Genomic DNA, 17,524 nt, shown 5'->3' with positions numbered 1-17,524 from the left:
ATCTATTAGTGTGAGCATGGTGAGTTTATGTGACTATGTCTTTCAGTGGATTGTGCCCCTCTATGTGAAAGTGTGTGTTAGAAACCAGGGCCCAATTGTGCAAATATTTTGCATATCGTTTGTGTTGCAGACCCGATGCAAAATGCAGGATGGCATTTCCAAACCAATGCAAATGATGAGATGTGTTGTCAAATGACCAAAAGTAATGCAATGCAGTGCAACACAGCCTTGCATTCATTTGCATCAAAGGAGTGTACTGTGGACAGTGCATGGGCATTCCTTTGGGTCCACCAATGGATTTAAAACAAATTCACATCAACGCAGACTGGTATACAATGATTTACACCTCCCTGCGGCTGGCATCAATATTTTTATGTTTCCTCCTTTCTTCCTCTCTGGATGTGTGCTGCATTCTACAACACCCAAAAACAAAGGAAATTGCATTAAAATTAAAGCATAGTTTCTGGGCAGAGGTGAAATCATTACAGAACAAAAACGTACCCACAACTCATTTGCCCCTGCCTTAGTGTGCAAGGGTGTCTGCCTTGATGCAGTGCTGCAGAAAGTGCCTGCACATAGAGCGAGCATCACTGCGCCAATTCTTCGCAGATATGGCACAGTTCAGCTCTCGCTAAAACAACACAGAGCAGCAACTTTTTTAGCTGCGCTGCGTTGCAAAAAATCTTTGAAAATCTGTGACTATGTGATAAGAAAGTGCTTATGCTATTTATTTTACGATATTCAATATGGGCCAAGAACCATATATACCTGTAATTGATCCAACTATCGGAATAAATACCAGGCCCAGGCCTACTTTCCTATCATCCTCTGCAGAGTGCCATGCTCGAATCGCTCTTTCTAGATCATAATCTGCATCCCTGAGGGCTGCCTTTGCCTCCTCTAGTTGTCGTTTAATCGTGTGCTCCTGCCCCTGCTCTCCTTCGAGTTGCACTTTAAGTCCTTCTTCCCGAGCTTGTAGCGCCTTCTGTTCATCATTCAGACGGTTCATCTTGTCTAAGCGCTCTTCCATATTTTCGTTCAATGATTTCACTTGTGCCAGGGATGACTCCTCTGCCTTTGACAGACTTTTCTCAGATGCCTCCAGGTGTTGGCGAACATTTTGAATGCCCTGCTCTAGGTCGGTGCTGGATTGCAAGGTTTCAGCAACAGACATCAAGGAATTTAGGCCATCCACAAAGGATGGCAGAACAGTCTGTTCATAACTCTTTTCTGTAACAGGAGTGGCACTCAGAATGTGACCCGGAAACACTGTACCTTAAAGGGCAGAAGAGAAGAACAAAGGTTAGAGATGATTCAGGAGGAGGCAGTCGTGTTTTACAATATTTTTAGATAGGGAGAATGTCAGACAACAAAGATACTGCTCTACAGCTTGACAATATTTTACAAATAACAAAGCTTTGACATTTCAGGCCTCAAAACAGTGCTGTAAATGCAGGGGATGCTCCTGAATCTTGCATCTGGCAACTACTGCAAAACAAGATCCGGTTACCCCCAGGGATATGTGCCGAAATCAGGGCACTTTCAGCAGAGCTGTACGTTCTGTGCTTTGCATTCAGTGCATTAACTTGCAAGAGATGGGGAAGGTCTCTCGATTTCAGTTCCAGCTTGGCCCTATATTAATGGCTCTACTAAGAGGTCAGAACCACTCCTTTAATATGAGTCTTAGGGCCACAACTACAAAGCATTTTTGCAGTTGGAAACAACCAATCAGGCTGTTTGTGATTGAACAAATGCTTTTGCATATGTACAAAACACAAATTATGATTCAATAAAACATTACCGAATTACAATTTGTGTGTGCAATTTCGTATTTGGAAGGGGCGTGTTTAAGGCGTCCCTTCCAAATAATGAATCTGAATGAGATGTATTAATGTTTAGGGCCGCAAACTATTCATGTTTTATCAACTCCAAGGAGGTGGTAAACTATTGCAAATGGGAAGGGGTCCTCAGAGCACCCCTTCACCTTAAAATTATAAAAATATACATTCATAAGATCAGGCAGTTTAATTTATTTCTTCTTTAAATGCAGCCTGTTTCCTCTAAGAAAAATGGGCTGCATTACAAAAAAAAGATTGCTTTATTAAAAAGCAATCACAACTATGGTGGTCTTCCCATCCATATGATGGCTGCGATTCCTAATGGGTCACTAATTGCAACATACACCCTTTAATATGCATGAGCTAGGTCTATTTACAAACCACTAGGAATCGCTAATGAAGCTCAAAGGGGTTTCATAAATAAGGAATTCTGATTTCCTAGTTCAGATTCAAGAGGACAGCGCAAATAGGAAATCAATATTCCTAAAATTAATACTTCTGGCCATAAGTCTTGACTGGGGGCTCAATGGAGCTTCAATATCTTTAACACCACTTTCAAATGAAAATTCAAGTCCCTGTTTTACAAAATGTAAAACTGAACTTGGAAACCCACTTACTCGTTTTTAAAATGGTGAAGCTATGGTGAAATTCATTACCAATGGTGATATTCGTGGGTGATCAACAACATTGATTTGTACCAAAGTAGTTGAGGGTTTTCACATATATTTGACAAAGACATTTCAAACCCTCAATGTAGTTGACATGGACAACTCTACCTTATATACATTTTGCATGTCCATTTCCACACTGGAAATGGTTGGAAATGTAAACAAGATAAATCTGGGATGGTGGTTGGGAAGGGATGGGGACTATCTCTAACATGGGCAGGGGCTCAGGGGAAACAGACACCGAACTGAAAAGAAAATGCAAACAAAAATCTATCATAAGCAAAATAAATGTTCTGTGTTTGAAGTCCCGGATATGCACGTACAAAAGTATGTGGCATGTTGCTAAACTTAAGTTTTTTTTATCTGCTTACACATTGTGTAAAATCTTTTCATGTGGAGAAACTCATCTAAACAGAAGAAATCATGCACTTAGCAGTAAAATTGCTCATACATGGTGAGAGCAGCAGAAGCTGGAGTAGAAAGAAGCAGCAGCGGAGAGGAGCACCACGGAGAGGGGGGAGTAGCTCTAAGCACAAGATGCTCCTCAAGTTAAAACGGAGCCGGCCTCGTGAATCTGTAATTCTCTCTCATCGTGTCTGCTGCGGTTGCTTCGATTGCTGCTAGTGCGGCAGCTGTACTCGGCTCCCGCTGAGTGTGCGCCCCCAGGAGGACTGTAGAGGAGGCCCTGGCTCGTTCCAGGTGCAGGCTGCGGTTCACCTGGTGTGCCTCACTCTCTAGACAGACTGCTGAAAAAGGCACCGCTGGTGGGGGGACTGTAGGTGAAGAACCAGCAAAACGGCCAGGATTAGGACCAGGTCCAGGCCATTGGGATCCATTGTGGCAGCAAACCAAGCCTGCAAATGTAGCAGAAGAGGGGGATCAGCTACCAGTGGCTGTTCTGTGGGATGTCAACCTGACTGACTGCCTTACGTCTGCCTTACGTCACCCTGTACTACCCTCCATTAAGGGCTATGAACTCGCAAAGCAACTTCAGAAGTACTTTGACGGCGCAAGGCGGCACGCAGTGGTGAAAGCAGTAGCGGGTAGAGTTGCGGAGGTGACCAGTGTAAGGTGGCTGCAGCTTCCATGCTGGTGTAAAGCAGCCCGCTCTCCTGCTCCCTGCCTCAGGCTGCCCTTGGCTGCCCGCCACAGTCTCTAGGTCTTCCGCCTTCCGATGATGACGTGCTTCCTCCCCCCACCTCCTGTTGCAAGCTAGCCTCAAGCCTCCCCGTGCCCCTAAGCATTTGTGTGTGTGTGTGTGTGGGGGCGGGGGGGGTGGAGGTATAACAGGACGTCTGGGTGGCATACTGGGGTGGCTGAGTGGAGCAGCAAACTCCAGAGTCCACACCCAAGAGCAGGGCCAGTAAAAGCAGTAGACGGCTCACCAGTTTGGAAGCATCTCGCAGGCACCGGCAGCGGTCCAAGCAGTGTCCTCATAAAACCATTAATAAAACGTTGAACTGGAAACAACTCAGGGAAGGGATCACCCCTGCATTTTACAAGCATCAACGCACCCCTAGCTCAGCCTACGCGTCATCAGTCCAGGCCAGAGCAGACTAGGAAGGATGGCCCGTTTAGACAGTGAAATCACTACATGGTGCAATTCAGCAAGATGGGAGCTAAAAAGAAACATTGCCTACTTACGACCCCTAAAGAAATGGTCAGCCTGCAATCGCCAATAAAAAGGATTACAAAAGAGTACAATTCTGCCAGTGAGCCCTACCAAAACCCTCCAAACTAAAAACAATTGGTGACCCCAGCACCACCCAGGCCACTGTTTAGGGCTGGCAAAAGGACAAATACCAGGATGCACTAGTTTCCAGGTCTAACACACGCATTTTACAGGGCACTAGCATCACAAGTGCGAGCAGAAAGCCAACCGGCTGCCCATATACACCCAAAAGAGGCCTACTTTTAAGTCCGGCATGCTGCAGTGAGCCAGAAATGGATGACTCTCCTCTTATTACTGGGTTGCATATGGCCAACATTGCATCCTCATCCTAAGAAAAGGCGCCTGACCTCTCAATGTACTGGTAATATGAGGCAGCATTGTTAAATGTGAAACATGCTCTAGTGACAGTGGCTCAAATTCACTTGATCAAAAGCCATGATCAAGATGCCCAGAATATCATGAACACTAAACCAATTTTATCAGCCACAAGCTTTGTCATGTCTTTATATGACCCAATTCCAGATTATCCAGTAGTAGGGGACCTCACCGCCTCCTTCTTCCAAAAACTCGGTCAATAAATTGAAAGAACTCTGGAGCTAACCCCAGAATTGGTGGGGTTATTAGAGCCTCCATGGGACTATAAAGTAGAACATTATTTTCAAATGACAGTGTTGATGAAGATCTACCAAAAATGTCCATAAACAAAGCATTACTGTGGCAATCATCAAAGATAGAGGTCCACACAGACCTCCTGCAATCAATAGCAGCCTGCTTGTTAATTTAAGCACCAGGGTGGAAGATCTGGAAAAGAGGATAGTTCGGATTCTTGTTGCCAACATTGGCCCATGTTCCTGCCCAATTCTCCTCGACAAGTGGGCTTCTCTTCCAGAGGTCCTAGCGGACATAGTAGAGATAGTCAGAGGAAGTAGGGACAGGTTGACTTCCAGTTCAACAGACCGCCGGGCGACCTCAAACATTTTCCACCTGGCTATGAGCAAGAGAGAGGCAGTCCCTCCAGGCCCAAAATTAACAGACAAAGCCAAACAGATTCAGGTACAAAGGCCGAGGAGCCAGGCAAATGGGCCTAATGCATCTCAAGGCAGTGGCGTAACGAAAGTCTAAGGGGCCCCCCCTGCAATGTACACGGAGGGGCCCCCCTCCGGATTTAATCCGGAGCTCTCAGGCCTGAGTCCTGTGCTGAGGCGGCCCCTTGCAGTTCAGGTCCCCCCCACACCGCGGCAGATGCGGGGGCCTGTGTTACGCCCCTGTATATATGAGTTGTTCACAATGATGAGAGATAATAGAAATAACAGCATCTCCGTCAACTGATAGATCCCTGCACCACAGTCTAAAGATCCCAAGGAGAGCACATTATCTCTTTCGCTCTACCACCAACATAGGAACTCACTTTCCAGTATAACAAAGCACCCATTAAAAACCGTTGTTGGCACAATTGTCTCCACACACCCTGCCAAAACAATGATATTACCTCCCAACAAAGATAAGAGCCACTAAGAACCATGTAGAATTCAGAAGAAAGACTAGAGCTAGTCATTCAGATGTGGCCACCTGCGAATATGTGTAAGACTTTTCCAAAAAGATAAGAGACAGTACAAATAACAGCAGCTTTGTCTACCCACAGATGCCACTACACCACTTTTGAAGTCTCATGGTGGAGCTCATCAACTCTATAACTGAATAAATATTGCAGCTCCTCACGACACCCTGTAAAGATGTGCCCCTCCTGCATGAAACTGAATTTTACTTCCCTGTTTAATTTGGCCTCCATTTCAGTTCTCCTCACATGTCTTCTGCCATCCTGGCCCAATCTAGCTTTATGGCCTGCTTCACTCAATCATCCTCTGCTAAATAGCTTGTTTTCTGCAATTCCGGCACCATATACACCTTTTCCGCACTAAACCATAACAATCTCCTAATTTCCGTATAATCCATTTGCACAGTTCTCCCATCAATTACACTAACACACCCATGTTTACACTAGCAATAACTGTTAATTCCTTAAAATATTACATTTGTTCACGTAATTCTTATTTTTGTTCTTTTCTCATTTTAATTTTTACATTTTAACCTTCACTTCCAATGCCATCTTAATCCAAACCAAATTCCATTATTCTCAATCACAAATAACCTAGATTTATTGGATTAAAGGGTGTATGTCACAAGCACAAGATTAAACCCTACAAAGTTGAAAACTGAATTTACGAATAAACATTGTGTTAACCACTATCCCTGGGTTCCCAGAGTTGCTCACTGAAAGAGCTTCAGCGCCTTATCAAGGGCATAAAGCACTATATGACTGCAAGTCCGCTAAAATCCCTGTTTACTTTCTGTAGTATCTTCTCCTTATCTTTCTTTCCTCTAGCTCCTCTGTAGCAAATAGGATAAGGTTGAGGGGCTATGTATGGGTAAGACAGGTGGTCAATCATGTGATGTCACATGAGGTCAAAGGGTGCTTGCTCTCACTTCCTCAACTCTTGGCATTTTGGTTAATAAAAGTATTTTGCTATTCTGTATCAAAAGCTCCTAAGTATTATCGTCATCCAGCGCGTTTCAGCCTCAGTGGGCAGTCAGTGATATCAATTAGCCTATTCAAAAGCATCAGCCTACGACATCACCATTTTAAATAACATAACCCTACACTATATGAGTGTGACATCAACCGCCCTCCCCTCCCTGATTCCACAACGCCATCATCCACGGACCACTGCTGCGGCTGGCTTGGACTGTTTTTTTATTTCATTTATTTAATGCGATTTTATTTAGAGCGAACTTTACCCGAAGGTGTCAGAGCGCTTTACATAAGAACCAGTTGCAATGCATAAGGATTTAGGGTTACATGAGTTACATAAAAGATACAAACGGAAACAATTGCAAATGTACAAGTTGCAGAGACACACAAGGAGGAGATACAAACAGAATTTTTTTTTTGCAAATGTACAAGTTGTAAAGTCACTCAAGGAAGAGATACAAATGGATAAACTCTAAGGGCCGTATTAATGAAGGCTTTGCGCCGCCGTTGCGCCACTTTTAAAATGGGAAACAGTGATGCACCGGCGGCGCAAGGCCTTCATAAATAAGGCCCTAAGAGTCACATAGGAATGGTAGAGACTACAAAGGTCTACTACATATACTAGTGGCCTGCTTGGCTATTTGTTTTTGAATTGCATTTGAACTTCTCTAGGATCGTAAAATTCGGAATGCTAAAGACTCTTCACATGCCAATCGCTGATTAATTGTCTGGCGTGAGCCAACTGTGGGTTGACCTTTCGTTTCCCTCTCCTAATAAAATAATAATAAAAACATTTATTAAGCGCCTGAATACACTAGGACAGTGCGTCTCCGCGCTAGGATGCGTTCAAACATTAAAAATCAAGAACAAACCATGGAGAAGAGGAACAAGGGAAAAAGGAGACCGTCAGGAAGACTAATCTTTTGGAAATAGATGGGTCTTCAGTTTCTGTCGGAACCTGGTTTCCGATGGCTCCATCCGTAATTCCACATGAAGATCATTCCATTGTTGGCTGGCCAGAAATCTGAAAGAGCGCCCTCCCATCCGTGCTTTGTGTATGCGAGGTATCACAAACTGCATACTGCCCATGGTTCTCAGGAGTCGTCTGGGACGATAGATAGTTAGCAGCTTGTGGAGATAGACCGGACCCTTGCCATGTGCAATACGGTGACTGAAGCACATGGTCTTAAACCTAATGCGTTCCCTCATGGGGAGCCAGTGCAAGCGCTGTAGTGCACGTTTACCAGACGACCTCCTCTGCAACTTCAACACAAGCCTGGCCGGCGCATTTTGGACAAACTGTAACTGGGTCAATCCCTTTTTACTAAGGCCACAGAGCAGAACGTTCCCATAATCAAGATGGGACGTGACCAAAGCGTGGACCAGGGTTTTCCTATCTTTCATAGGTAGGAGATCCAGGATCTTCCACAGGACCTTCAGTATGCCGTAGCATCTCCCCGCCATCTTACCTATGTGTTGAGAAAATGTGAGCTTGGAGTCCAAAAGCACACCCAAGTTCTTCACAATGTCACAGGGAATGGGTGTAGGACCCAGGTCGATGGGCCACCAAGCCGATGACCAAATTGAGGGCGAGGAGCCAATCACAAGTAGCTCCGTCTTATTGCCGTTCAGGCGAAGACAGTTGCACTTCATCCAGTTCGCCAGTGTCACCAGGCACTCCCTGAAATTACCAGCCATCTCAACTGGGTTATGAGATAGCGTAACCACCAGTTGCGTATCATCCGCATATGATAAGATCTCCACCCCATACGATTCCACCAACCTGGCCAGGGGTTCCATGTATAGATTAAACAGTACAGGACTTAAAAAGGAACCCTGCGGGACCCCTTGGTTTAAAATTCGGGGCGTGGATTTGAAGGGGGGACAGTGAATTTGAAATTGTCTGTCCGCCAGGAAGGAGGTTATCCATTCAAGAGCCGGGCCAGCAACACTAATTTCACTCAGACGGGCTAGCAATCTGGGGTGCGACACGGTGTCAAATGCCGCACTTAAGTCCAGCAATATTAAGGCGGCCGTCTGTCCTTCATCCACTTTCTGATGAAGCAGTTCTGTGGAAAAGAGAAGGGCAGTTTCCGTCGAATACCTGGCCCTAAAGCCAGATTGGAAGGGATGAAGAAGCTGATTGTCTTCCACATATTTAACCAGCTGATTGGTAACCAGTTTTTCCACCACTTTAGCACAAAATGGCAAAAGCGAAATGGGCCTGAGGTTGTCTAAGTTCGAAATGCTAAATGTAGCCTTCTTCTTAATTGGAACAACCTGTGCGAGTTTCCATTCCGTCGGCACTAATCTTTCTTGGAAGGAAAGATGAGCCAAATTGCCAATGTAACTTGATAAGAGGTGGGCATGGTTCCTAAGGAGCCTAGGCGGCGCCACATCCAAAGGGGAGCCAGACTGAATACTCATGATTAGCTTTATCTGTTCCTCCCTTGGTGGGACCGTAAATTCATTAAGACAAGCGCTAGTATGCGGTCCTGGGTCAGTGATTCTAGCCAATAATTTTTCATGTGTTCCCTGCTGAAAAGACACATAAATTTTCTCCACCTTATGTACAAAGTGATCGGCGATAGATTCGCATATTTCAGTGGATAGATGGTCTTTAGTCTCCGTCCTGGTGAGAGCCGTGAGCTCTTTATAGATAGAAAAGAGCTCCTTTGAGGAGTTTTCAGCAGATTCGATCCTTACTTTGAAGAATAGTCCTTTCGCCTTATTAATGCGCCTATGGTATTCCTTCAGGCTGCTCATATACCGCTCTTTCATATCAGAGTCGTAATCTTTACGCCACAGGCGTTCAAGTCTTTTACAACTGGCTTTTGCTGCTCACAAATCCTCGTTATACCAGGGGGCGGACTTTGTCCTGCGAGTAGGAGCTTTATGGGTCCATGGGGACACCTTGTCTAACGCTTTAGATACCCAGTCCTCATACTCCAACCAAGCTTCCTTAAAACTTTTACTAAGGGGAAGTTTCCCTAGCATAAGCATAGATTCGAATGTCTCCTCATTAAAATTGTTCCATTTCCTACGTTTACATACAGTAGGCCGCTCAGGTCTATACCCCTTACCACTGCCAGTGATATTAAATGGGATAAGATAATGATCAGACCATGGAACTCTAATAGGAGGGAGCACCCTTATACCGTCCCAGTTAGAGAATATGGGGTCCAAGGGATGACCCGCCTGATGCGTGGGCATCTCAACCAAAAGGGAAAGCATCAGGGATTTCAAGGAGGATATCATTGATTGTGCCTCTATGCATTTCATATCTTCAAAGTGAAGATTAAGATCACCTAGTAAGATGAATTTATTGTAGCGTAGAGCCGGCTGAGTCACTGATTCCAGTGGACTATCGGCGAACAATGTAGAACCCCCAGGGGGGCGATAGATGAGATATCCCATAATCGTGCATTCAGGGGAGATTTTAATGGAAAAAAGACCGGCTTCACAGTTACTAATTTTTATAAGTTCTAATGAGCACTCAAACTTAGCCTTATATACCATTGCGATACCACCCCCTCTTTGGACTCCTCTATCGATTCGGAGTATACTATATTCTGGTGGAAGGGCCTCCAAGATCTCAGGTGACGAAGATTCCTCTAACCATGTTTCAGTTAAAAACAGCAGATCTACCTGATACTCAGTCAAGACATCATAGATGTCTAAGCTATGTTTTTTAAGAGAATGGCAATTGATTAAAAACCCCTTTAATAAATCTCCGGTATTGCTAATAGTCGGGGCCGGGGCGAAATTAAGGTGACACACCATACACTTCAACATCCCATCACCCGGAACAATACTGTGTTTACAGGCGGCCTTGACAGTGGTGCGAAGGTTAAGCAATTGCTCACCCGTAAACATTATGGTTTTAGCCGGTTCCCTCGTAGAAGAGACAGAACTCCTCGCCCTTAGCCGTATGCGGTCGCGGACGGGCGCAGATGGGCTTGCCTTGTGCGCGCCTTCGGTGCGCACTCGGCGCGCCCGCTGCGCGCGGTCGCCGCCCTAACGTCATAATAAGGGGGCTAGAGGGAAGAAACTAGAACGCTCACCCGAGCGCAGCGTAGGTAGGAAGTGGAGTATTCCTCGCCCTCCGCACAAAGGCCCACAATGGACGCGGCGGACCGGGGAGGGATCAAGAAGAAAGGCACAGGTAGTTAAAAACAAATTTAAACAGGAAAAAGCAATTTATCGGAGTTCTCACAACATTCTAGGAGCAATAGGTTGTTAAAACAATGTGAAGGTTAATTTAAAAATGCAGGGTCTGTACACCGCATGAGCCTCTCCTTCGCCCACCACGCCGAGGTTGTTGAAGACAATAACGTTAGACTCTCTGTCCCAAATACTTTGAATTGTGCTTCGCAATGATCATGACAACGGACCAGGCCAGCCCCACCCACCCTGAAAACTGCACAGACGCCAAGACAGTAAACTGTGTGCCGCGTGCCCACTGTCTATTTAATGAGAGCCTCAGAGGCCCGGCCGGGGCCTTGCGCATGCGCAGTTGAACTTGCGCACCACCATTTAATTATTGGACAGCCTCAGAGGCCCTGCCGGGGTCCGGCCGTGCGCACCATTTAATTTTTGAAGGGGAGCGTGCGCACCATCGTGATGAAGAGGCTTGCGGTTGCCCTTGCCCTTGCTAGCTCCACTGCTGAGTCTGAGTGAGGTGGCCCCCTGCGGGGCCCCAGAAGCACGGGACCTCCCGCAGGGGGCTGCGGGGGCCTGTGTTACGCCCCTGCGAAGATGATGGAAACACGAACAAGATGCAGTGGCGTAAAGAAAGTCTAAGGGCCCCCCCTGCAATGTACATGGAGGGGCCCCCCTCCGGATTTAATCCGGAGCTCTCAGGCCTGAGTCCTGTGCTGAGGCGGCCCCTTGCAGTTCAGGTCCCCCCCACACCGCGGCAGATGCGGGGGCCTGTGTTACGCCCCTGTTATATGAGTTGTTCACAATGATGAGAGACAATAGAAATAACAGCATCTCCGTCAACTGATAGATCCCTGCACCACAGTCTAAAGATCCCAAGGAGAGCACATTATCTCTTTCGCTCTACCACCAACATAGGAACTCACTTTCCAGTATTACAAAGCACCCATTAAAAACCGTTGTTGGCATGATTTTCTCCACACACCCTGCCAAAACAATGATATTACCTCCCAACAAAAATAAGAGCCACTAAGAACCATGTAGAATTCAGAAGAAAGGATAGAGAAAGTCATTCAGATGTGGCCACCAGCGAATATATGTAAGACTTTTCCACAAAGATAAGAGACAGTAGAAATACCAGCAGCGTTGTCTACCCACAGATGCCACTACACCACTTTTGAAGTCTCATGGTGGAGCTCATCAACTCTTTAACTGAATAAATATTGCAGCTCCTCACGACACCCTATAAAGATGTGCCCCTCCTGCATGAAACTGAATTTGACTTCCCTGTTTAATTTGGCCTCCCCTTCATTTCTCCTCACATGTCTTCTGCCATCCTGGCCCAATCTAGCTTTATCGCCTGCTTCACTCAATCATCCTCTGCTAAATAGCTTGTTTTCTGCAATTCCGGCACCATATACACCTTTTCCGCACTAAACCATAACAATCTCCTAATTTCTGTATAATCCATTTGCACATTTCTCCCATCAATTACACTAACACACAAACGTTTGCACTAGCAATAACTGTTAATTCCTTAAAATATTACATTTGTTCACGTAATTCTTATTTTTGTTCTTTTCTAATTTTAATTTTTAAATTTTAACCTACACTTTCAATGCCATCCTAATGCAAACCAAATTCCATTATTCTCAAACAAATATAAATCCCAGCAGGTAATCTTAGCGGGGAACTTTTACCTGAGTAATCTAGATAAAGCAAACTCCCCTCCCCGGTGCAAGAACCCCTCTATAATATCCTCAAAAATCACAAGCTATGCACAACTCACACACTAAAGGAAGCATGTTCGACATCCTGGAATCCACAACCTTTCAGAACATCTCGAGAATCAACTATATCATAGTCAGTGAAGCAATCACAGCCAGATTGCAAGATTTTGAAGTTGAGGACATGGCTGAAAGTGATCACAGGCCCTTGAGAGATGTGATCTAGCTTGAAGTACCAACAGCCACCATCTTTCAATCAATAGGAGAGTCGAGAGGGGAAGAAAAGCATAAAGTCTTCTTGTGGATAAAATGGTCTATAAATATAGGAGAGAAGATGAGAGTTTAGTTGGATCTGAAGCAGGAAGGTACTCTACCAACGCATCTATCACCTATAAAGGATTGGGAGACTATCGTAGAAGACCTCCGATTGAAACTGGGAAACCTTCAGCATCAACGTCCAAGTATCAAAGCGCCATCAATTGCACAAAGCAAATGCCAAATGAAATACATACTCAAAGGTAGAAGGTAGAAGCAAAGAAAAGAGGGGGTACACCAATGGAGGAAACGTCGGTTACAGCCCTAAGTTCAGCCTTAAGAAAGAAACTGTGGGAACACAAAATGAACATACAGAAAGGGAATGCCTTAAAGTTTTCTCTCTGTTGAAGAAAAAGAACCCCTCCTGGCTGTGAAGGCACATCAACCAGTTGAGCAGTCAAGGGGCATCAAGAGAAAACGGAGTGGCGGAGAATGACTGGCTAAATAACCGGTACTTGTGAGCTAGGAAGTGGGGCAGACCCGGCTAAATTAAATAAAGTTCCTAGATTCGAATGTTTCTCCTGATAACAGCCTTATAGATCAGAGCACCTGGAAAGAGGAACATTGAAGGTCGTGAGGTCTGATAAATTCCGACATGTTTATCACGAGCTTCAAGGGCCAAAAGGGTTACCTGCATCTGTATATAAAATGACACTGGACTTCAGGGTAGCAATCCTAACCCCACTATTTAACCACATTCTTTCGACAACTAGGACACCAGACTGTTTGGAGGGGCTCTATGCTTGTCCCCATCTTTAAAAAAGGCAACCGTTTGAAGCCATCAAACTACAGGCTTATCACCCATCTAGACCTTGAAGTCAAGGCCTATCCTCATTTCCTCTTGAAAGATCTAGAGTCTTGGGTGCAAGAAAAAGGCTTTATCCCCTTCAGTCAAGTTTTAGTTCTCAGTCGACAACCTCGGATAACATCCTTGTGTTAGCTCATATATCAACCCAGGGGGTTATGAAAAAAAGTCCTCCATTGTTTTGCTGTTTCATCGATTACAGCACAGCATTTGAAAAATTTGATAGCAGAAGGCTATGGTGGAAATTAGAAGCCTGGGTAATTCCACCTAAACTCCTGAACGGGATTTGATCCTTACATGAGGATACATGAATGCGGGTTAAAACAAGCTCCAATACAGTGACCCTCCATAATTGCCACAAACAACAAACTCAAACCGGGTTGTGTGTTGGCGCCCATCCTCTACACCGCAGACCTGGGGGTTGCTCTGCATAGCGTCAATCTAGTAGCGCCTTGGCTGGGAAGTGTGAGGCTGCCGGTACTACAATATGTTGATGATAAGCAAAATTGGATCACACCAAAGTGAACCTACATGCACTTGATTGCTTTAATAAGGATAACTTGCTGACAGTCAACCAGGGGAAGACCAAGGAAATCATCTTCAGGAGATACCACCTTAAAAGGAAAGCATAATGGCTCCTGGGTGATTTGCCAATTGGCACAGTGGCTTACTATAACTATCTTGGGGTCAAGCTCTCAGAACAGGCCGAGGCGAACATTCATTTGAAACATCAGACCTCCAAGGAAGGCTAACCATGTCATGCACTTGCTAAAACAACTGAGCCAACATCTGCTAAGTCCTTAGGCTGGACCAATAATGTTCTAAAAGCAAAACTGCTTCCAGCTATCAGTTATGGCCACTTTGCCTTCCCTGGGTCATTGGATGTCTTCTTAAATTTAGACCAAGGCAAAGCATACAAATCAGTGTTCCTTATCCTAATGACAGGCAGGAAATCCAGGCTGAGATTGGAGCTTGGCCTTGGGAGGTCAGATCTGACATGCCTGGGGACCTTATACAGCTATACTTAAGGATCTTGAGGGCTCCAGCAGACTCCTTAAGATAATAATTGAGATTCACCTTTGAGGAGGCGGGCTCAGTATGGTATGCCAGCCATTAACATACTGAAGATAGAGGCAGCAAGCCTGCAGCTTTTGGAAAACCCACTCAATGCCAGGAAAAAAGCAGTTAATAAACAAGTTTGTAAAACATCCTTTGCTCAAGACATTAAAGCCCTTCGTTCGAGTTCTAACTTAGAGCCACTGAATAAATCATGCATGCCAGGAAAAGCCCAACCCTACCTAAGCAAGGCCCTGACACGTCAAGCATGAAGTAAAATACTTTTTGTTTGACTTACAATGTTATGTATTGCTGGTTTTAATCCACCATGGGCATGCAAGAAGGAAAATACAGAATTTAGGCAGGGCTTCTTCCTGAAGGAAGACTGACTGCATCTTGTGTGCTGCTGTCCCAAACCGACTGAGGAAACTTGGCGCCTCAATCAATCAATCAATCATAACACTTGTATAGCGCGCTACTCACCCGGAAGGGTCTCAAGACGCTTGGGGGAAGGGGGCTGCTACTGCTCGAACAGCCAGGTCTTGAGTTGTCTCCTGAAGGCGAGGTGGTCCTGGGTCATCCGAAGGTGGATGGGGAGGGAGTTCCATGTCTTGGCCGCCAGGTAGGAGAAGGATCTGCCTCCGGCGGTGGCTCTTCGGATGCGTGGTACGGCGGCGAGGGCGAGGCTGGCGGACCGTAGCTGGCGGGTGGGCGTGTGGAAGGTCAGGCGGACATTGAGGTACTTGGGGCCCAGGTCGTGGAGAGACTTGTGTGCGTGGGTGAGAAGCCTGAACGTGATCCTCTTGATGACGGGGAGCCAGTGCAGGTTCCTAAGGTGGCCGGAGATGTGGCTGCGTCGAGGGATGCCCAGGATGAGTCGGGCAGAGGCGTTCTGGATGCGTTGTAGTCTTTTCTGTAGCTTGGCTGTGGTTCCGGCGTAGAGGGTGTTTCCGTAGTCCATCCGGCTGGTGACGAGGGCCTGGGTGACCGTCTTCCTGCTTCGATCGGGATCCATCGGAAGATCTTGCGGAGCATGCGGAGGGTGTGAAAGCATGAGGAGGAGACGGCGTTAACTTGTCTGGTCATCGAGAGGGAGGAGTCCAGGATGAAGCCCAGGTTGCGTGCGTGGCCTCCATCATCCGATCTTTATTGCCAATGGAGCAACCACCTGCAGAGAAGCCTCAGCCTTATGGTTTTCCAAATCAAAGTCAATGACTTTAGTAAGATTGGGGAAATTCACGCACCTGATCAGGATTGCCTTAAAGGATTCGCAGGAATGCAATCATGCTCTTGTAACTGACACGCCAAATCCAGCTGAAGCAAGCGGGCTGGTCCCCGAATGGCACTGAGGAGTTCCGCCCTTTTACTCAGAATTATCAAGTTTGAGTATTTTTAAAATTCTGTAATAATGTGCTTTTAATCAAAATGCATTTTGAATAACACTTGGGACTCCACAGTGTGGGCATAGGGATGACCACAAAAGTCAGGACATAGAGGGGAGGGTGCAGGGGGCAGGAGGGTGGAAATGTCCAGTTCAATTATGACCCTTTCAACAGAGTTTTTGTGTTTACTGTAATGATTTTAATTAATCGAACAGTTAATAAAAAATCAGTAAAATGGAATGTGCAAATGATTTGCTGAGAATATTCATTGGGTCAAACCTTTTTGAGAATAAGGCCCAGATTTAACCTCATTTTGTTTAATACAGCCCTGGCACAAAGTCTTTTTTGGTTTGTACAAAGACACTCATATGAGATTTGCATGTTTTTTGTGAAAAGACACAATGGAAATCATCACATTACCGCCCTTCCTTACCTTGCATCAGGTAATGTTACATGGGTGATATAGTGATATAGTGTGATGCAGACCCATATAACAAGACTTGTTAACATGGGTTTGTGCTAAAATGGTACTCCTCTATTACTTTTTGCATGTGCAAAATGAGGATATAGCCTCTAAGTTTAGTTTTTTGCAGCGGGACCCCCCATTACAAAACAACTATTCTGCCTACAAAGCAGGCACCATTCGATCATGACACAAGAGTTCTTGCATTTGTGGTGGGCATCCTAATTTGTACCAGTGATATGAGAAAGCAGAACTGTGCAATATCTTTGTAGATGTGTCACTGTTTGAACTTGCACTTTCTGGTTGGTTGAGGCTGTGCTCTGGCCAGGCAGATCCTACCACTCCCATGAGGGGTGGGAGATTACAGAGGTGATGGAAATATACTTGGAAAGTAGAGAAAGGCCACATAGAGTGCCAACAGCCTTTATTTTGAAAGTGTCCGACATTGCCCTCAAAAAGAACTATTTTTCTTTCAATGGTGAATTTGTAATGCAAATTAAGGGGACGGCCATGGGCTGTCCTTAAGCTCCGGAGATGGCGGTCCTCTATATGGCCGAATATGAGAAAAGATTTGTGGAAAACAATAATCCTTTCAAAGATTCAATCAGCCAATGGTTCCGATTAAGCATGGGCGTAAAATCCGTTCCGCTCGCGGATTTAGCGGATTTTCGGCAAATTCGCAATCCGCGAACTCTCGCGAACTTGCCGAAAATTCGTAAATCCGTGCGAAGCGGATTTTTTGCTTGGTCGCACTTGCCAACTAGAATACTATGCAATTTCGCGGGAGTAAACACTTGCGAACACGTAGATGCGGCGGGCAGCGACAATCTCCCAATTGCGAGATTGCAAAATTTGCAATTTCGCACAAGAAATCCACCAGCAGGCAGCATAAACCTTGAAAATTATG

General features: G+C 45.5%; 1 protein-coding gene across 1 annotated transcript in view; it reads right to left on the bottom strand.

Moving 5' to 3' along the window:
• Positions 1–17,524, bottom strand: part of LOC144817798 (uncharacterized) — a 58,154-nt gene that overhangs the window by 12,396 nt on the left and 28,234 nt on the right. The window contains exon 2 of the mRNA XM_078674627.1: positions 769–1,275. Within this exon, the coding sequence (XP_078530753.1) occupies positions 769–1,275 (507 nt within the window). The remainder of the gene's footprint in view (positions 1–768; positions 1,276–17,524) is intronic.

This window comes from Lissotriton helveticus, chromosome 2_1, assembly GCF_964261635.1.
Source record: "Lissotriton helveticus chromosome 2_1, aLisHel1.1, whole genome shotgun sequence".
In the NCBI taxonomy this organism is placed as follows: Eukaryota; Metazoa; Chordata; class Amphibia; order Caudata; family Salamandridae; genus Lissotriton; species Lissotriton helveticus.
Note: the sequence above shows the minus strand (reverse complement) of the source record. Positions and strands in the feature narration are given on the sequence as shown.